The sequence below is a fragment of the Globicephala melas genome, chromosome 13 (assembly GCF_963455315.2).
Source record: "Globicephala melas chromosome 13, mGloMel1.2, whole genome shotgun sequence".
In the NCBI taxonomy this organism is placed as follows: Eukaryota; Metazoa; Chordata; class Mammalia; order Artiodactyla; family Delphinidae; genus Globicephala; species Globicephala melas.
This window is the reverse complement of record NC_083326.1, coordinates 88,986,217-89,005,971: the sequence shown is the minus strand read 5'-3', so window position 1 is coordinate 89,005,971 and position 19,755 is coordinate 88,986,217. Positions and strand designations below refer to the sequence as shown.

Here is a 19,755-nt window from a genome sequence, read left to right as displayed (position 1 = left end):
TTCCCCCACCAGGGATTGAACCCGGGCCACAGTAGTGAAAGCACCAAGTTCTAACCACTGGACCACCAGGGAATTCCCTCTGCTCAATATTTAACACAACCAATTTTTTTTTCAACTGAGAAGGGGATTATATTATAAGGAAAACAGATTATTTTTATGCAAATTTGTGGTGGACAAAAATGAGCCATATATATTGCACGATTTCTAATTTAAACAACCTTTTGTAAGCTGCACATGTTTATAACACAATAAAGTGAGACAGCGCATCGCCCCATGGGAGACGTGCCCACACACTCCTGCCGCACCGGACGGCCCCGGTCCTAGCCTGGCTGGGCCCTCCTTAGCCTTTGGGTCTCATTAGGGTCTGAGTTGTGTCCCCCGACCCCAATGCACAGGTTGAAGTCCTGACCCCAGGACCTCAGGATGTGACTGTGTGTGGAGATCGGGCCTTTACAGAGGTGACTGAGGCAAAATGAGGCCATAGGATGGGTCCTCATCCCATAGGACTGGTGTCCTTAGAAGAGGAGATGAGGGCTTCCCTGGTGGCACAGTGGTTGAGAATCCGCCTGCCGATGCAGGGGACACGGGTTCGAGCCCTGGTCCGGGAAGATCCCACATGCCACGGAGCAACTAAGCCCGTGCGCCACAACTACTGAGCCTGCACTCTAGAGCCCACGAGCCACAACTACTGAGCCCACATGCCACAACTACTGAAGCCTGAGCTCTAGAGCCCACGAGCCACAACTACTGAAGCCTGTGCCCCTAGAGCCCGTGCTCCGCAACAAGAGAAGCCACCACAATGTGAAGCCCGCGCAGCGCAATGAAGAGTAGCCCCCGCTCGCCTCAACTAGAGAAAGCCCGCGCGCAGCAACGAAGACCCAACGCAGCCAAAAATAAATAAATAAATAAATTTATTAAATAGATTAATTAATTAATTAAAAATCACTCTATCTGAACTGTGTTTACTGTAAACTGCACACAGCAGAGCTGCGTGTGACTGCGTGAGTGTGTGCATGTGTAAGTGTGCTTTAGTGCATGTATCTAACTTCATTGAAAAGCCTCTAAAAAAAAAAAAGAAAGAAAAGCCTCTGGCATTTTAAGGAGAGAGTAAGTTTGTTTGCATTTATTGTAGCAGCCAACGTACTTGATTGGGTGCCTTCTGTCTTACTTTATTTTTTGTTCCTTTTTCCCCATTTCTCTAGTTTTGAGAGCTCCCTTTGCCCCTTTGTGAACTTATTCCACTGTCACCGGCCTCATCCCACACCCAACGTGGAATATTTTGCTTTCCCTGCCCCCCATCTTTTCCCCTCCCACAGCCCTACAGCGAAGATAAGACCTTGGGAAGAAGATACTTCATCCTTCCATTTCACCCTCGATGCTAAGGTGGGGCGGAGGCCACGATTAGACTGTCCCGTGCAGGCATCGCTCCCGCTTCAACAGCCCTCGTCTGGCACTAGCGCTCCGCCCTCCTGGGCAGCCCAGCACTGTCTGCTTAGACCCCACTTCAGGGGACAGTGGCCGCTGAGTGCAGGACCCACCCAGTAGATGCCACCTGCCCCGTGACCGCCCGGGGCTCAGGTAGAGCTGGGCCTCGGGAGCTGACGTGGGCTCCGGGCTGGGCTCTCTCCCAGGCCCTCCACTGGGCTGCACCGCGAGATGACTTCCATTCCTTTCATCTCTCTTCCACGCCTTCCAAGGGCATCAAGGAAGAATGCTCTGTGTGATCCCAGTGGGACTTTAACCCCTTAAAGTGCAAGTTCCCTGCCTTTCTGCAGGAGACAGCAGGTCAGGCTCAGAGCCTTGAAGTCCAGAGCTTCTGAGACACACGTCATCGTGCTGTTCCTCTCACCGTGCTCGGTCCTTTTCCATCTGTGGCATTGCTGTCGCCCTTCCACTGGGAGTAGGACTGAGAACTGGTCCCAGCGGGCATCCCGCGGGGGCACCAGGCTCCCACCTCCCCGTCACATCCCGACACGGACCACTGCCCCCAACCCCGTCTCTCCCGCAGGTGCAGACAGATGACCTACTCGGACGACCTGCCCCAGATCTCCGTGGTGTTCATCTTTGTCAATGAAGCCCTCTCGGTCATCCTGCGCTCCGTCCACAGCGTGGTCAACCACACGCCCTCCCAGCTCCTCAGGGAGGTCATCCTGGTGGACGACAACAGCGATAACGGTGAGTGGGACCAGCCCGGCCCCCCGCGAGGGAAGCATGTCAGAGCCTGGAGGTCAGAAGTCTGAATTCGGGCTGGGAGTCGGGCCACACTCCCTCCAGGGGCTCCAGGGGAGGGTCCTTCCTGCCTCGCCCAGCTTCTCCCGGCTGCCGGCATCCCTGGTGTCCTGGGCTTGGGGCCACACCCCTCCCACCTCTGACTCCACCTTCACAAGGCCTCTTCCCGGTGTGTCTGTGTCTCTCCTCTTCTTCTAAGGACACTTGTCCTTGGATTTAGGGCCCACCCTAACCCAGAAGCTTTTCACCTCAAGATCCTGAACTAGTTATATCCACAAAGATCCTACTTCCACCTGAGGTCTCATTCTGAGGTCCTGGGTGGACCTGAGCTGTGGCAGGGTGCTATCACTCCTCCAGCCAGGAAGGCCCCCAGCGTGCTGAGTTCTCCCAAATGCTAATGGCACCTGGACAAAGCTGCAGTGGGAGCCTTGCTGGTGGGGAAGCTGGACTGGCGCTCACGGCCAGAACCCGGGCCCTTAGCGTGGCCCTGCATCAGCCTCAGTCCAGCCCAGCACTCTGTCCACACCCAGCAGGCACAGGGGCTCCGAGCCCCTAACAGGGGTCCGGAGGTGCCCCGCCTGCCCCCGTCTGCGGTTCCCACACCGAGCCCCTGGCGCGCTGAGCCGGGCCTGCCGGCCCCTCCTCATCCCCAGTCTCTCCCATCACAGCAGCCTCTCCTCCTAACCTCGGGAGTCGGGGGGCGGGTGGAGGAGAGCTGGGCGAGGCCTCCCAGAGCCCTCCAGGACGGCCTGAAGGAGCTCCAGCCCTGCGTGTGCTCTGTGTCTACGCGGGGCGGGGGGGGGGGGGGGGAGCCCCGCCCAACACCGTCAAGGGAGCCAGGAGCGGGTGGCCGGCGCTGGCCTGCGGGGCCCTGGAGAGGGGGGACAGAGCACAGGAAGGCTGGCCTGCGGGGCCCCTGGCTGCTGCGGCTGGGGGCACCCCTGGGGCCACGGCTGCCCTCGCAGGAGTGTCCACTGGAGCCTGGTGATTGACGGGGAGGGATGGAGACAGGCTGCCCCGCACATGCCCAGGCGACCCGGAGAAGCTCCCGCCTCACTCAGATGTCCACTCGCTTTTCCCCTTTTTCTTTTTCCTACCGGCTAAAGTCTGTTACTATGGTGACTTACTTTGTTGCTTGCACTTTTGGCCATTGGGAGCTTCCTCACGTAGACGCCTGCGCCCTCATCAGTTTTTTAATAATTTACTGAGTTGAAATTCTCATAACATAAAATTAACCATTTACAAAATAAGTGTAGAGTTCAGGGGTATTAAGTACATTCACATCATTGTGCAACTATCACCATCATCATCTCCAGAACATTTTCACTTTCCCAAAGTGAAACTCTGTCCCCATTAAACACTAACTCCCCAGAGCCTGTGCTCCGCAACGGGAGAGGCCACAACAGTGAGAGGCCCACATACAGCAAAAAAAACCCCAAAAAACCCCAAAAAACCCCACTAACTCCCCACCACCCTCCCCAGCCCCTGGCACCCAGCACCCTGCTTTCTGTCTCTGTGGAGCTGTCTGCTCTAGGGGCCTCATATAAGCGGAATCACAGGACGTGTCATTTGGCTACTGGGTTATTTCACTGAGCGTAACGTCCTTGAGTTTCTCCACGTAGTAACATGTGTGAGAATTTCCCCCTTTCTCAGGCTGGATCCTGTTCCATTGTATGGATGGACCACACTTTGTTTATCCATCCATCTGTCCACGGACTGCCTTCCTTTCTACAGCTGAGTAATTCAGCCCCGTTTTCTGCTGTCTTTATAACACGTGCCTCTGTCTGAATCAGTCTGGCTTGATTGTTCATTGTCTCTCCCGCTGGAATGCAGCTCCGTGAGGTGGGCTTTTATCTCTCCGAGGTCCCCCCCAGCACCCCGACCCCACGTCCAGCAACGGCGGGTCCTCTTAAATGTTTATGAAATACAGATCCAGGGCACACAACGACCGTGGGTCTCGGTGACCTCAGGCCCTCCCGAGGTGTCACGCCCGAAACATCTCTGTGTCCCCCGCAGTGGAACTCAAGCTCCACCTGGACCAGTACGTCAGCAAGAGGTACCCGGGCCTTGTGAAAATCGTCCGAAACGGCAGGAGAGAAGGCCTGATCCGGGCTCGCCTGCAGGGCTGGAAGGTCGCCACGGCCCCTGTCGTGGGCTTCTTCGACGCCCACGTGGAGTTCAGCGTGGGCTGGTAAGGGCGGGGCTGGGCCCCGGGCGGGGTCGGCGGGGTCTGCTGGCACCTGCAGGACCCCCGCAAAGAGGATGAGCCTGGCAGGGCCGGGGGCAGCCGAGTCCAGCCACGTGGCCGCTCCATGTCCAGCTCCTGGACCCAGAACCTGTTTCTGATGCATATAGATGAAGACTGACCTGTATCCCCACCTTGTCCCCAAAGGAATTTGTATTGGCCACTCATTCCAGCAGGTGACAGTCAAATGAGGCTGCTCACGTGACCTCAGGCCAGGGGAACACACAAAGGTTGGGGGCAGTTCCTGCATGAACACGTGGTCTGTAGGGTCTCAGTTAATGGAGACCTAAGTCTAGGGCACAAGGTGGAAGCAATTTCTCATCCTTATGGAAAATTCTAGATCAAAGCGTCCACTCATTTTCTCTCACCCATCCATGCAGGAGTGAGGTGGGCTTCTAGTGAGAAACCTGGAGGGGGATGTGGCCAGGGGGGCGGCAGGGATACCTCAGTGACGCAGGAGCATCTGCGTGAGATGATCTAGAGGTGCCCCGGGGCCCGCCCCGCAGGAAGGCTGGGACGTCTTGCTTTCAGGGCCCAGCCCAATCCAGGCTGATCTCATCTTGGGCTTTTTAACTGAATTACATCTGCAAAGACTCTGTTTCCAAATAAGGTCCCCTCCCAGGTTCCAGATGGACAAATCTTTGTGGGAAGACACCGCTCAACCCTCTCCCAGCTTCTGGGGGCTCCAGGAGTCCCTCCAATCTCTACCTCCGTCTTCACACGGCTTCTCCTCTCTGTGTGACTCTGTCTCTCCTCTTCTCGCTCCTAAGTACCCTTGCCAGTGGGTTTAGGGCCCACCCAGGTCACCCAGGATGATCCCATCTCGAGATCCTTAAGTTAGACCCACAGTGGGAGGGTCTGCAGGGGGCCCACATTGGGCAGGGAGTATGAGCCCTGCACCCAGGGGCAGCCTGAGCACCCATCAGAGGGGCTGCAGGGAAAAGTCAGTCCCGGGGTGGGTGGGCAGCTTGCCCTGTTTCAAGAGAGACTAAACCTCACCGTTTTTATATCAAATCGCCCACATTACACCTTCAAACTCTGTGAAGCCTAAACTAAGACGTTCGCTGAGATACTCCCCTGCGGGAAACGCGAGAGCTGCGAACGCCGTAAGGAGGTGCTCGTGGTGGACGTGCTGATCAAGTCGCACAGCGCCTGGCCGGCATCCCCAGCTGGGGACCACGAGGGTCTGGCCTTCGGTGTCTCTCAAAGTTCTTGGTTTTCCTAATGGCTCCTGCTGGTTGGACCAGGGCTTTTGTGCCTGGTTGGCAGGTGAGTGGAGCCCTCTCCTCCACGTTCCCTCCACTCTCGCTGTGGCGTCTCAGTCACCCCAGGACCACGAGTTTGTTCTCAGCGCTGTGTCTGTCCCAGTACGTTCCTGACCGAGATTCGGCTTCTTTCTGCTTTGACTTCCCCTGCTGGCCCCCACTTCCCTCTCCTCTGCCACCCTCATGAAGCGAGTCTTCTTTTCCCATGACACCTGTCACGTTCTATCGTTAATGACGTGTTATGGTCTGCGCTCCCCACCAGGGTCACTCCATACTGTTGTGCAGGTTGTGCACTGCACAGCTGTACTCGGAGGCCTTTCTGTCCCTCTAACATACGTTAAACTCCCTGGAGCATTTGGAGGGCGTTTGGGAGAATCACAAGTCTACCACGTCAAAATGCAACTTTAATTTTCACAACTGAAAACCCAGTTATCCATCTGCAAATAGCCCTTCCCTCCAAGAATTGCCTCCACAAAGATCCTGCCTGATTAGCAGATGTGGCATTTGCAGAGAGCTTTTCACTTCTGAAGCACTCTGCTAACAGTAATTAATTAAGCCTCCTCATGAAGCTGAAAGGCAGGTAAATACCAGGCTGTCGCTTGGAAGCACAGGAAGGAAGGCGGGCCACGTGGCGCATCTCGCCAGGGTCAGAGAACTGCCCCAGCCCCACCCGCCCCCGCTGTCCCTGCCTGAGCTTGGCCCCCTGGCCCCCTGTAGCGTTCGTCTCTCTGGCTGCCCCGTCAGTGGGCTGCTCACGACCACGTTGAACTCCAGTTCGGTGACAGGCCCTCGGGCAGCATCTCATCCTTGCGGTAGACAAGGCCGTCTCTGGGGTCAAGCTGCACCTGCTTGCCTCTTGGACTCCTGCAAGGAGAATCCGCAACCGACAGCCCATGTCCTCTGGTCTCGCTCCTCCCCGGCTTCATTGCCTACACTGCCCCCATCTCGCCACTCCAGGCCCCTGGCCCACTCCCCAAGTGCACCAGCACATCCCAGGAGCTCAGCACTGGCTGCTTCCTCTGCGTGGAATGCCCCCCCCTCCCCAGCTCTCCCAACCACCTGCTACATCCTACACCTCCTTCTGTTCACCACCCAGGGCAACATACACCAGGCACCCTATTTAAAAGTGCAATTCCAAATCCTCCTTACTTGCTCTCTTTTTCCACCACAACAGCTATCACCTCCTAATATATTATATCATTTATTTATACATTATTTTCTGTCCCCTGACCCCCACCCAGTCAGGGCTACCACATACTGTTGTGTAGGTTGTGCACTGCACAACAGTACCTGGTAGCCTTTCTGTCCCTTCAGTGTATCCTAAGTTCCCTGAGGCATGGATGTTTTTTTCTTTTCTAGTTCTTGAATGTACTCCGGTGTGTTAAAACAGGGTGTGGCACATAACAGGTCCTCAGTTCATGCTTGTAAATGAACGTACGGCCACCCATGCGGGGAAGGAGGGCCGGGAAGTGGGATGCGCTGGAGGGGGAGGCCGAGCTGTGAAGGGACAGACTGAGCTGACCCACAGGGCCTCTGGAGCCAGGACGGACCCATAGAGGCGTCAGAGATTGGGCCCAATCCGTGTGCCCGTATCCCTGGTGTCCATCAGTCCTTAGCCACGGGCTGGCCCGGGAAGGGCAAGACCTCGGCAGGCGGGTCTGCAGCCCAGGCGACCCTGGGGCTTCCAGAGGTGAAGCTCTTGGATCCGCCATCCGCAGGCGCCATCAGACCCAGGTGTGGCCGCCTCCCTGGAGGAGGCCCGGCTTCAGCCCCCCACCTGGGGGAATGGGGCAGGGGCTCCCGGCATCCATGCCCTTCCCCATGGGCATGCACCACCCCGCAGGGCCGAGCCCGCCCTCTCGCGGATCCGGGAGGACCGCCGGCGCATCGTCCTGCCGGCCATTGACAACATCAAGTACGACACATTTGAGGTGCAGCAGTACGCCAGCGCTGCCCACGGCTACAACTGGGGCCTCTGGTGCATGTACATCATCCCGCCCCAGGACTGGCTGGACCGTGGTGACGAGGCAGCGCCCATCAGGTGAGCCGACCCCCGGGGCCCCCGGGGCAGGGCCTGCCCTGGAAGGAGCCAGGACAGCGTGAGGTGGCGGTGGGGCAGGGCTGCCGCAGGGGGCTTGGGGGCTGGAGGGACGGGGGTGCTCTCCTGCAGAAAGCCAGGGCCTGCGCCATGTGGGCAAGTAAATGTGGTGGGATGCAGCGTCTGCCCAGACGTGCAGAGGGACATGGTGATGTGATGGGGGAACTTGGGAGCGGCTCCAGTGTGTGACCTGAGAGATGATGAGGTCGGGTGGGGGGGGGGAGAGGGAGGGAGAGGGAGGGAGACAGACAGACAGACAGACAGAGCTAACACCCAAAGAGAAAGAGCCAGTAAAAGAGACTGAGAAAAGGGACACAGACATGGAGAGAGCAGAACAGGGGACTCACCAAGGAAAGTGAGAGGGAACAAGAAAGAGAGACGAACAGAGGAAGACAGAGTCAGGGTAGGCGGCAGCGAGACCAAGGGACAAAACTGGGAAGGCGTCATGGAGTAGAGAGGACGAGAGGTGCACAGATGGAGAGAGGGAGGGAAAGGAGACAGAGACTTAGAGAGAACGAGGGAGAGACAGACAGAGGCAGAGACAGCACCACAAGAGTCAAAAACATGAGCCGGGGAGCAGAGCAGAGACCCGGAGACCACAGATGCTGTGTGTGCTACAGAGACCCCAGGCGTTTCAGCAGACCCCAGAGATTGTCCTGCAAAGCATTTATTTTATTTTGAATCGGTTCCCAAACATGAAAACGGAGAGATTTTCACATGTTAAAAATACACAACCCAGAGACTTCTCTTGTGGTGCAGTGGTTAAGACTCCATGCTCCCAATGCAGGGAGCCCAAGTTCAATCCCTGGTCCGGGAACTAGATCCCACATGCATGCCACAACTAAGAGTTTGCATGCCACAACTAAGGAGCCCGCCTGCTGCAACTAAGACCTGGCACAACCAAATAACTAACTAAATAAATAAAATATTAAAAAAGAATACACAACCCAGGGCTTCTCTGGTGGCACAGTGGTTGGGAATCCACCTGCCAATGCAGGGGACACAGGTTCAAGCCCTGGTCCGGGAAGATCCCACATGCTGCAGAGCAACGAAGCCCGTGTGCCACAACTACTGAAGCCCGTATGCCTAGAGCCTGTGCTCAGCAACAAGAGAAGCCACCGCAATGAGAAGCCCGCGCACCACAACGAAGAGTAGCCCCCGCTCGCCGCAACTAGAGAAGAAAGCCCGTGTGCAGCAGTGAAGACCCAACGCAGCCACAAATAAATAAATAAAATAAATTTTTAAAAAAACCCACAGCCCAGCATCTTTATAAAAATGGGAAGGTGTGCATTCTCCCAAGGCAGCAGTCCCTGGGGCTGAGAAGCAGTCCCCTGTCTAAACAGCGTGGTGGTCTCCAGTTCCCGAAATCCCCACCCCTCCCCATTGTCTCCCTGACGCTCTGCCTTCCTACCTGCGCTGTCATTCCTTGCACCTGGCCTGCTTTGTTTGTTTCCATCACCGACCGAGCTTCTGTAGTTTGCAGCCCTTCCTTCCACTTCCCTAGTCTGCTGAGCCCCTGGGAAATCTATGTTTCAAAATCTAGTGGGGCTACCACTTTCTCCTGGGGGCCCAGCAGGATGGAGGTATTTTTTTCCTGGAGTGAACGTGCATCTGCAGGATCTGTTGACCCCTTGCAGCCTTGGCCAGGTCCCCCCTGTAGAGGTTTGGATCTTAGGGCCTCGGGCTGGGACCCTCCTGCCTCATCTGTACAAACTGATGTGTCCCTGCTGAAACAAGCCGCTCTGCCCGCAAGTGACCAAGACCATCCCTCACTGCGCCTCTGAAAGCTCTCTCTTCCCCTAGGAGTGTCTTACGGGGGCTTCCGGGCACCTACCCTCCATGAGCAAAGAGCCGTCCAGTGAGAAATTAAGTCTCAGAGCAGCCTGGATGCCCCGAGCTGCAGGAGGGACGCTCTGGACAGACTGTGCATCGTCTCAAACTTTGCTCCTTATTACTATTACCTGGAGAGCATTTGAAACCCCTGATGCCCAAAACCCAAACAAAAAATGGGCAAAGGCCTCGAACAGATACTGCACACAGGAAGGTAGACAAAGTGCTAACACACTCATAGAAAAACGCCCCCCACGGAGTCACACAGTGTCCCAGTGAGGGGCCCTGCACGCCTGCTAGAACGGACAGACAGACCAGTGGCAGCGGGGGCTGGTGACACGGAGTAGTCGGAACTCTCAGCATGGCCGGTGCGAGAAGGCATCGGCAAGACCACTTTGTAATACTTGCAGTTTCTCAAAGAGGTAAAAACACTTCCTGTATGACCAGCCGCTCTACCCCAGGTATCTTCCCAAAAGAAATGAAAACGCACGTCTACAAAAGACACCTGCGAATGTTTGTGGTGGCAGCTTTATTCACAGTAGTCCCGAATTGGACCCAAATGTCCACCAACAGGTGACTAGATAAACGAAGCATAACCTATCTATGTAACGGGAGACTTCTCAGAACCAAAAGGGAATAAACGGTTATGCCCGTAACAATGCGGGTGAAACTCAAAATGGTGAAACAGAGGCGAAAGAGCCAGATACACGAGAGCGCGCAGTGTGTGATCTGATGCACAGAGAAGCCCAGAGAACGCAGTCCCCTGGTGGAGGACCGAGGAGCCCTGTGTGGGCACATTCTCCGTCTGGACTGGGACGGGGTTACCCGACGTTCCCTCCGTCAGACCACTCGGACAACACGCTTTCAAGGGATGTGTCCTGTTGCGTGTAAATTTAACTTTGTTGAGTTGATTTTTAAAATGAATTTCAAAACATACAAAAAAGCAATAATTCCAATGCCCAAGCTGCTTACCATGCCAGTTAAATTAGCATCTCTGAGCCGGGACCAGGAGGATTCCAGCAACAGAGAAGGGCGCCAGCTAACGTGAGCTGAAGCGGCTCTGGGGAGGAGGCAGCAGGAAAGCCAGACGTCTCCCCGACACTGCGGACGGGTGTCCCTCCACCCCAGTCAGTCCCCGGAACAGAGGAGGCAGTGGCTGAACTTGGGCCGCAAACCCCTGCCCCCACCTTTCCTGGAAGCAGATGGGAGAAGGCGTCCTCCAGTGACCCGCTGACCTTCACAGAGGGGAAGGTCTGGGGACTCACCGTCCCACAGGGAGAATGTGCAAGGAGAGAGGCTGTCTCCCTAAAAGATGTTGGGGTGTTTATAAGAAGGCTGGGCGCAGCAGACAGGCGTGTCCACATCCTGACCCCCAGAGCCCATGAAGGCGACCTCATTGGGGAAAGGATCTTTGCAGATGCAATTGGGATCTTGTGACGGGGAGATTACCTTGGATCACCAGGCTGGGCCCTGAATGCCGTCATGAGTGTCCTTAGGAGAGACACACACAGAAGAGGAAAGGCCACGCCACTCTGGAGTCAGAGACGGGAGGGACGCAGCCAGAAGCCAAGGGACGCCTGGGGCCCCCAGCAGCTGGAAGAGGCAGGAAGGACCCTCCCCTGGAGCCTCCAGAGAGAGCGCGGCCCTGGGACACCTCGACCTCGGACTTCCAGCGCCAGGAGCTGGGAGAGGACACACATCTCCAGTCCGACACACCTGACCTCGGACTTCCAGCGCCAGGAGCTGGGAGAGGACACACATCTCCAGTCCGACACCTCGACCTCGGAGTTCCGGCGTCAGGAGCTGGGAGAGGACACACATCTCTGGTCTGAAGCCCGTTTATGGTACTTCTTTTCGCAGCCACGGGAAGTGAACACGCTGGGTAACCTAAAATGGCCAATGTCCAGAACAGGCCCTCTGCAGAGCCCTGCGCCGAGACTGGAAGGTCTAAGCCTTGCTGGGCATCTGCCAGGAGGGCGTCCCCGTGGGGATGGAGCCGGCACACAGCCACGCTGAGGCGAGACCATGGTGGCAGTCTGGAGCCGGTGCTGCGTGTGACAGTCACAAGCATTCCTCAGCTCCACGCGGAGCCACGACCACAGCCAGTCCCCGAACTGCGTCCTCGACGGGCATGAGTGCAGCCCGCGGGGAAGCAGAGTCCCGACAAGGGCCTCTCAAGGCTGCCTGCGGGGCTGATGGCTTTGACCGCGCCCAGCCAAGGCTCCCTGGGAATCAGATGTGGTGTGTCCCTCGGGGAAGAGAGGAGGCCGACCGGAGCCTCCCCAGACCCGCCTGGCCCTCAGCAGGCTCCGTGCCGGGACTCACTGCCCTGCCCCCAGACCCCCGGCCCCTCTTCCTGGGGAGAGAAGTCACTCTGAATCTCCCGTCTCAGTGTGCACAGCACCCGGGGAGCCAAGGGTGGCGTAACCGCGTCCTTCAAGTTCTAGAAAAGGCCGTCTCTGAGTTACAGCGTGTTGCCTCGATTGTACCGTGTATGTTTTGAATTGGAACCAATGTTTACACTTAAGAGATTTCACATGAAATTGATATCTACTCTTTGAAAAGTAGAAGATTCTGGAAAACCCAGGCCCCCATTCCTGCCTGGTGACGGTCCACTGGAGCTGAGCTGCCACTGGTCCCCCGGGAGGGGCAGCACCACAGTCCCCAGCGCTCCCCGCAGCCTGTTCCCCTCGGGCCTCGAGCTGGGGGTTCAGGAGAAACAGGACCGCAGGGGCAGCCGCGAGGTCCTTTCCTTCCAAGGTTGTTATCCAGAGGATGGCCCTCCTCTCCCCCTTCTCAGGGAAGGGTCTTCACACAACCTCCCCGCGACAGCAGACCCCGTGGGAAAAGCCCTGGCACCCCAGTGCCTGCAGAAAAGGCCCCTGGCCACCCTCTGATGGAGCCCCTCACCCTGCACACCCCGACCCCCGGACCCCAGGCTGGGAAACTGCATCCCCGGGGACAGCGCGAGCCTGGAAGGGTCTCTCCTGAAAACCGCTCTGGGATTTCTCGTTTCCCTCGGACCTGGGCGCGGAGCCACTGCCCTTCTCCTGAAGGACGCAGTTCAAACACCCGCCCTGGAGCCCGGGTGGGAAATTAGCCCGGGAGAGGCTGGCGTGTGAAGATTTCCTTTAGGAAATTTCCCTACCGTTCATTATCCTTGAAGCTCAAGGAAGAAAAAGGCGTGAGAAGAAGGCTTGGATGGCTGGAGGAAGTATCTCAGCCTTGACAGAAGGAGAAAGACGGCTCCCCCCGCACGTGGAAAGGGGAGTGAGGGGCCCGCAGGCCTGGTGTGGGCCCAGGGGTCCTGCGTGCTGGGGGCGGCTGGCCGCACGCGCAAACCATGTCACTGAAATGGAGCTATTTCCCGGGTCTGAAGGAGGTCAAAACGGGACCCGTGACCAGTGGCGTGTTCGTCCCCGTCTCCGCGTGGCTCCGAGCTGCCAGCAGGGTGCAGGCGCGGAAAGACTTGGCCGCGTCGTACGGACCCCCGCCTCGGGGAGGGCAGTGCAGCCCCTTGGCGCACGCGGCTCGCATCTTCCAGGGGCCGTGGAGCTCGTGCGAGGGTTTGCACCCCGTCCCCCGAGGGGAGTCCAGATCCGGGCCAGTGTGTCTGGTGGACGCGGAGGGATCGCGGGTGTAAGTCGCTACCAGTGGGGCCAGAGGAGCCCGGAGGAAAGGGGGACGCTCCGGGGGTGGCAGAGGGGCCCCCTCCCAGCACCCAGTCCCCCCCACCAAGCAGGGGAGCGTGGAACGAGGCCCCAAGTAACACACGCACACTCACACACACATGCGCAAAATCACACACAGATGCACACACGTGCATAGAGGTGCACACACAGATACAAATGCAAGCACACAGACACACGTACACACTCACACACACAAAACCACACAGACCCGCCCACCCAGACACACACGCACACACACACACACGTACGCTCAAGACCACACATAGACGCGCGTGCACACGCACACTCACACATAATTGCTTCTCCGGTCACGGTGGTAGCATAGTGACATTTTCCTGCTGACTTGTCACTTACCCTCTCCTGAGCCGTCACTTCCCGTGGTGCTGGGGGTCTTGGTAAGCACCTCGCCTGCTGGGTGGGTAACAGTCCATAAAAGGGATGGCTCGAAATTCATTCGACCATCTACACTGATGGACTCTAAGTTGATTTCCCTTTGGCCGCTATAACTCACGCTGCAGTGCACAGCTTTGTGCGAATAGCTTTTGGATTAGTCTCCTAGGATAAATGCCAGCTGTGGAATCAGGGGATAAAATAATAACAGCAAACGGTTCCCAGGCTCCAGACACTCCTCTATGCAGTTTTCATCTGCACAGCAGCCTGTGGAGGAGGCACCGTCCTGCCTCTCACCTTATGGGCGGGGAAGGCGAGCACAGAGAAGCTGAGTGACCTGCCCAAGGTCACACAGCCGGTGCGCACCGAGCCGGGTCGTCGTTGCATCACTGCACAGGTATCGTTGGCTCTCTATTCATAGCTTTGGACTTTTCCAAGACAGTTGAGCCAACCCACCCCAGTTTCTCCACAAACTCGCCACCAGTGCACGTGACCCCTGCACCCAGTTCGGCAGCGAGTCTGCAAGATTCTGCACACGCCTTCCCTGTGCTTGTGCCGATTGCCTGGCCACGCCCTGCCTGCGAGCACGTGTTCTTCCTCAAGACGCCGAGAGCAAATGACTCTCTTGTCCCTTGTCACTCTCCTGAAGGCTGAAGGACCCGTTTGTGACCTTAATTCTATGCGCTACCATTTATACAGAACTCCAGAATTCCATGGACTCGAGGATGTGGATTGTCTATGCGTGGGTGTCTGGGTGTGTCTCTGTGTGTGCATGTGTTGTATGTGTATCTGTGTGTGTGTTCACTGCAGGTGTGGGTCTGTGTTTATGTGTGCGGGGGTGCACATGTGTGTTTCTCTGGGTGTTACCTGTGTGCATCTGGGTGTGTACGTCTGTGTGTATGGGTCTCTATCTGTGGGTACGTTTGTGGGACCATGTACGTGTATTACATGTGTCTGTATATCTGTACATCTGTTTGTTGGGTGTGTGTCTGGCCTTGTAGGGGGTGTGTTGCGTGTGTGTCCGTGTACCCGTCTGTTGCATGTGTGTATTTGTGCACGCATGCGTGTGTGTTGTGTGCATCCATGCATCTGTGTGTGTCCGCATGTCTGTTGCCTTTACAAGGCAGGAGCCCGGGTGAGGACCCTTTGCAGAGATGCTGCTTGCTATATCCCGGCATGTGCACATCAGCCCTGATATAAGGATGCCCCCAGGACGACACGTCTCCCCCTGCCCGCCGAACCTGAGAACCCCTCGGCCCCGGCTGTTTTCTGTAAACACAGCAAGAATTTCTCATGCAGATAAATTCCGTGCCAGTTGATTCTGCTTCCATCGCCTTCTGAGTTTAAGTTTATTTTGGAACTCTGAGCAGTAATAAAAAAATTCTTACTAGCTACATCAGACTTGGGAGGGATTTGGTAGTTAAATTCACCAGAGATCGCCTGAGGTTTTTGTGTCGTTAAGAAAATGAGAGAAATATCTCTCTTGGTTGGTGAACCATAACTTAACCAGTCAAACGCTTGCTATTACACGTCACAGATGACATTAAAATTTCGTTGCTGTTAGATTTGTGGCTCAAATGTCATGACTGAACAAATTGGATCTTTTTGCAAATAAAAGGATAATCGCCTTTTAATGCCTCTGTTATTCTTGGACAACTCATGCGCATTTGCTTCTGATGTCCTAGTCACATTTAAAAGAAATGCTTCTTTTAAATTGTGATTGAGAACAATTTATCATGGTGTTATCATGAATGACTTCATACCTGTGGGAGCAGCGGGACAGCGGGGGGGAACGGAGCAGGAAACAGCCTTAACCTTCAGCCTTGCCAGGACCACAGGGGCCTTCGGGGACAGTGGGGAGCCTTTTTGTTTTTTAATTTATTTGTTCTATTTTATTTTTGGCTGCGTTGGATCTTCTTTGCGGTGTGCGGGCTTCTCACTGCGGTGGCTTCTCTTGTTGCAGAGCACAGGCACGCGGACTTCAGTAGTTGTGGCTCGCGGGCTCTAGAGAGCAGGCTCGGTAGTTGTGGCGCACGGGCTTAGTTGCTCCGCAGCATGTGGGATCTTCCCAGACCAGGGCTCGAACCCGTGTCCCCTGCATTGGCAGGCAGATTCTTAACCACTGTGCCACCAGGGAAGCCCCAGCGGGGAGCCTTTACTAGTCCTCTCAGAGCTCGGAAGAAACTAAGCCCTCAGCCTACAAGGGAGGTGTCTTTGTTTTGAGGGAAACACGTCCTTCAAAAGCTTGGAAGGTCCTGCTTTCTTACAAAACAGAGACTGTGTCTACTTCTTGCTAGCAAGCTATTTTTCCGTTCTCTTTCCTTTCTCTTTTTTATCCCCTCCGACTAATAGGCAATCAGTATATCCTGCATTCATGATGTGAATGTATCATGAATGAATGAATGAGTCAGCAAATATGCAATTCTATTCACAGTGACACCATCCACTTTTCTCTGCCACTCTGTCTCACCCTGTCCTGCTTTGACCACCGCTGCTCCATGAGACCAGTGGAGGTCTCAACACTGATAGATTGTTAATGCATTTTAGAAAAAACTATAACCAGCACATTGACACATGATTTTACAGATACAATTGCTTGGGACAAGGCAAGATTTACTGACATTTTAAAAATATGTAGCTGTAAATAGAATTATTACAGGAATAAGAGTACAGTTGGCAGTCTTGTGCAGACAGCTGCACAGGTTGTGTACTGTACAACTTCAAGGTGTGTCATTCAGAGAGAGTCTGATATTGAAGAGCTTCCATAGAGTTGAGCAGTGCACAGCCTGTGCAACCGCCCATTACAGCCCTGACTACTGATACACAGATAAAATAACGAAGGAGGTAGGCAAGTGACTGATGATCAGGGCAACTAAACAACTCATTGGGTAAACAGATTTTTAAAAATTTCCACTAAGTTGCCTGAATTGAATACTGGTTTTTGTCATCTCTGAGGGATGCAAAGGCAAGTCCTAGGCAGCCCTGCCCGTGTCCCAAGCCCTGGGCACAGTGACCAAGCGGAGGCGAGGAGTGCAGGGATGAGGTGTGGGGACTTGGAAAGAGGATGGTGAGCCCACCCAGGCTGTGGAGATCCGGGGCCACACACCAGCAACCAGCTCATGCACTGCCTGCTTCCCTGCAGAACCCCGGCCATGATCGGCTGCTCCTTCGTGGTGGACCGGGAGTACTTCGGGGACATCGGCCTGCTGGACCCGGGCATGGAGGTGTACGGTGGGGAGAACATCGAGCTGGGCATGAGGGTAAGCGTCACTGCCTGGCCACCGAGGCCTCGTGAGGGGACCGTCTGCCGAGCAGACCTGTTGGCCTGGCTGGTCCGTGAGCTGCGTGTTACCAGTAAGGGGGACGTAAGGCCCCAAAACTTAGGTCAATGTAAGAAACCTCGATGGCAGCGGGACTGGGAAACATTATGAATATGGTGACAAGAGGTTGTGTTTTGGATGTGACTTTCTTTCTCAAGCCACGCGTTCCGTTGCATTACACTAAAGTGGGGGCCGGTGGGGGGGTGGAAATTGTAAAGGCTGGTCCTCGGCTTGGGGAGTTTGCACGATGGCGACGAGGAGACCCACCCTGTTTCGTGGGCTTGTCTTGGTGGATGTGTGTAAAGCAGGGTGCAGATGGGGGTTGTGAGCGTCTGAATTCCCCACGGCTGCTCCTGGGGGGGCAGCTTGTAGAGAAGGCTCCAGAGAGGACGTTTTCTTCTAGGAATTTTATGACTCCAGGCCTTATGCTCAAAGCTTTAGTCCATTTTGAGTTAATTTTTCTGTATGGTGTAAGATAGTGGTCCAGCTTTACTCTTTTGCATGGAGCTGTCCGGTTTTCCCAGCACCATTTTTTGAGGAGACTATCTTTTCCTCGTTGTATATTCTTGGCTCCTTTGTTATAAATTAATTGACTATGTGTGCATGGGTTTGTTTCTGGGTTCTGTATTCTGTTCCATTGATCTGTGGAATGTTTTTATGCCAATGCCATATGTTTTGATTCTTGTAGCTTTGCAAGGTAGTTTGAAATCAGGGAGTGTGATGCCTCCAGCTTTGTTCTTCTTTCTCAAGATTGCTCTGGGGTCTTTGTGGTTCCACACAAATTATAGGATTGGTTGTTCTATTTCTGAGGAAAAATGTCATTGGCATTTTGATAGGGATGTACTCAATCTTAGATTGCTTTGGGTAGTACGGTCATTTTAACAACATTTTTCCGATCCATGAGCATGGATACTTTTCCATTTATTTGTGTCTTCTTCAACTTCTTTCATCAATGTCTTGTAGTTTTCAGCGTACAGGCCTTTCACCTCCTTGGTTCAGTGTATTCTTAGGATAAAATCAGGTTGGGTTCGGAGCCCAGTCAAAGGCTAGTATCCTGGGCTCTGCTCACGGCTCAGCGGGACGGTCACAGCATGATTAACGTGACATGACACAGCCCATCCAGAGAGGGATGGGCAGGGCTTTCAAGGACTGTGGACCTGGGGTGTCAAAGGACCCTGCTTCCAGGAGAGTTCGGGTTTGAGCCCTCAGCACCAGGTCGTGGGTTACGACCAGGTCACCAGGTCACCAATTCCTTGCCCTTCACGCACAAGTGCTCCTTCTGAGGTGCTGTGACCCCGCTCCACACAGAATGCTCAGAGGCCCAGGATGGGGAAGCAGCTTAGCCATTGGTACCAGGGGCTGGAGCGCAGATCCCCACTAGCTCAAGCCTAACTAACCAGCTGGTTAGCTGTCTACCCAGTGGCGACACCAGAGCCCCCAAATCAAAGAGTTTTTGACACTGGATCTGTTAGCCTTGACAGAGTACCGTCACCCGGGAGGCCTAAAGCCACGGCCCCCTCCTCTTACTGCGCTGAGGCTGGAGTCTGAAGTCTCCGGGGCTGCACCCCCTGGGGGCTCCCAGGAAGGGTCCTTCCTGCCTCTCCCAGCTCCCGGTATTTGCTGTTAACCCTGGTGCTTGTAGATGCGACTCTCCAATCACATGGCCGTCTTCTCCCTGTGTCTTTACGTCCCCTCCCTCTGTGTGTGCTCCCCGTTAGAAGGACACCAGTCACACTGGATTAGGACCCACCTGAATGACCTTGTTTTAACCTGATTACCCCTTTATTTATTTATTTATTTTTTAAAAAACACTGTTTTAAGTTTCCTCTCTCTTTTTTTTTAGACCTTTTTTTTTTTTTTTTTTTTGCGGTACGCGGGCCTCTCACTGTTGTGGCCTCTCCCGTTGCGGAGCACAGGCTCCGGACGCACAGGCTCAGCGGCCACGGCTCACGGGCCCAGCCGCTCCACGGCATGTGGGATCCTCCCAGACCGGGGCACGAACCCGTGTCCCCTGCATCGGCAGGCGGACTCCCAACCACTGTGCTACCAGGGAAGCCCCTGATTATTCTTAATTATCAGCATTGCCAGCACCAAGAGCGTCCCATCCGGGGGCAGAGTAACTTAGGCAGCTGTTGGTGCCCCGGTTGGTGATGTCCTCTCTCCAGGAGAAGCTGACTGAGCTTGGTCATGGGTCCAAACTGTGAAGCAGGGCAGCTCCAACGGCCTGGAAATGACGGTGGCCCACGGGGCTCTGGCTGTGTGGGAGCGAGGCTGCCAGCAGCTGGGAAGCTAGAGCCAGAGGCCAGGGATGTGACTCCCACGCTGTCACCTCTGACCTCACTGCCGTGGCCTCCGGCCCCTCTTCAGAGAGGCCGAGGCTCAGGGTTTGGGGACGGCCAGTGAACTGAGCAAGTCCTGCAGCAGCAGGTGGGCCACGAGCTCCCAGCCACCAGCAGCCAAGCCTGAGGTTCAGAGCTGTTTCTGGATGTGAAACAAGAGGAAGCCAGCGTGTGCAGTGACTTCCCAATTTTTAGGACAGTATATGGGACAAGAATCACAGTTAGCCGGGGTGCTGAGTCCTGATGTACCGACCAGGGTTCTTGGCCTTCCCCAGTCCATAGAAATTGGCCTGAGGCCAGACAGGAAATTCAGGCAAGGCTTTACGGGGGCCCCTGCTGCAGCTGGT

At 55.3% G+C, this 19,755-nt stretch overlaps 1 protein-coding gene across 5 annotated transcripts in view; it reads left to right on the top strand.

Annotated features, from left to right (window-relative positions):
* Positions 1-19,755, top strand: part of GALNT9 (polypeptide N-acetylgalactosaminyltransferase 9) — a 91,810-nt gene that overhangs the window by 38,250 nt on the left and 33,805 nt on the right. For all 5 annotated transcript variants that reach the window (XM_030859913.2, XM_060311156.2, XM_060311154.1 and 2 more), the window contains 4 exons: positions 2,009-2,175; positions 4,246-4,420; positions 7,583-7,780; positions 16,892-17,009. In XM_030859913.2, coding sequence (XP_030715773.1) covers positions 2,009-2,175; positions 4,246-4,420; positions 7,583-7,780; positions 16,892-17,009 — 658 coding nt within the window. The remainder of the gene's footprint in view (positions 1-2,008; positions 2,176-4,245; positions 4,421-7,582; positions 7,781-16,891; positions 17,010-19,755) is intronic.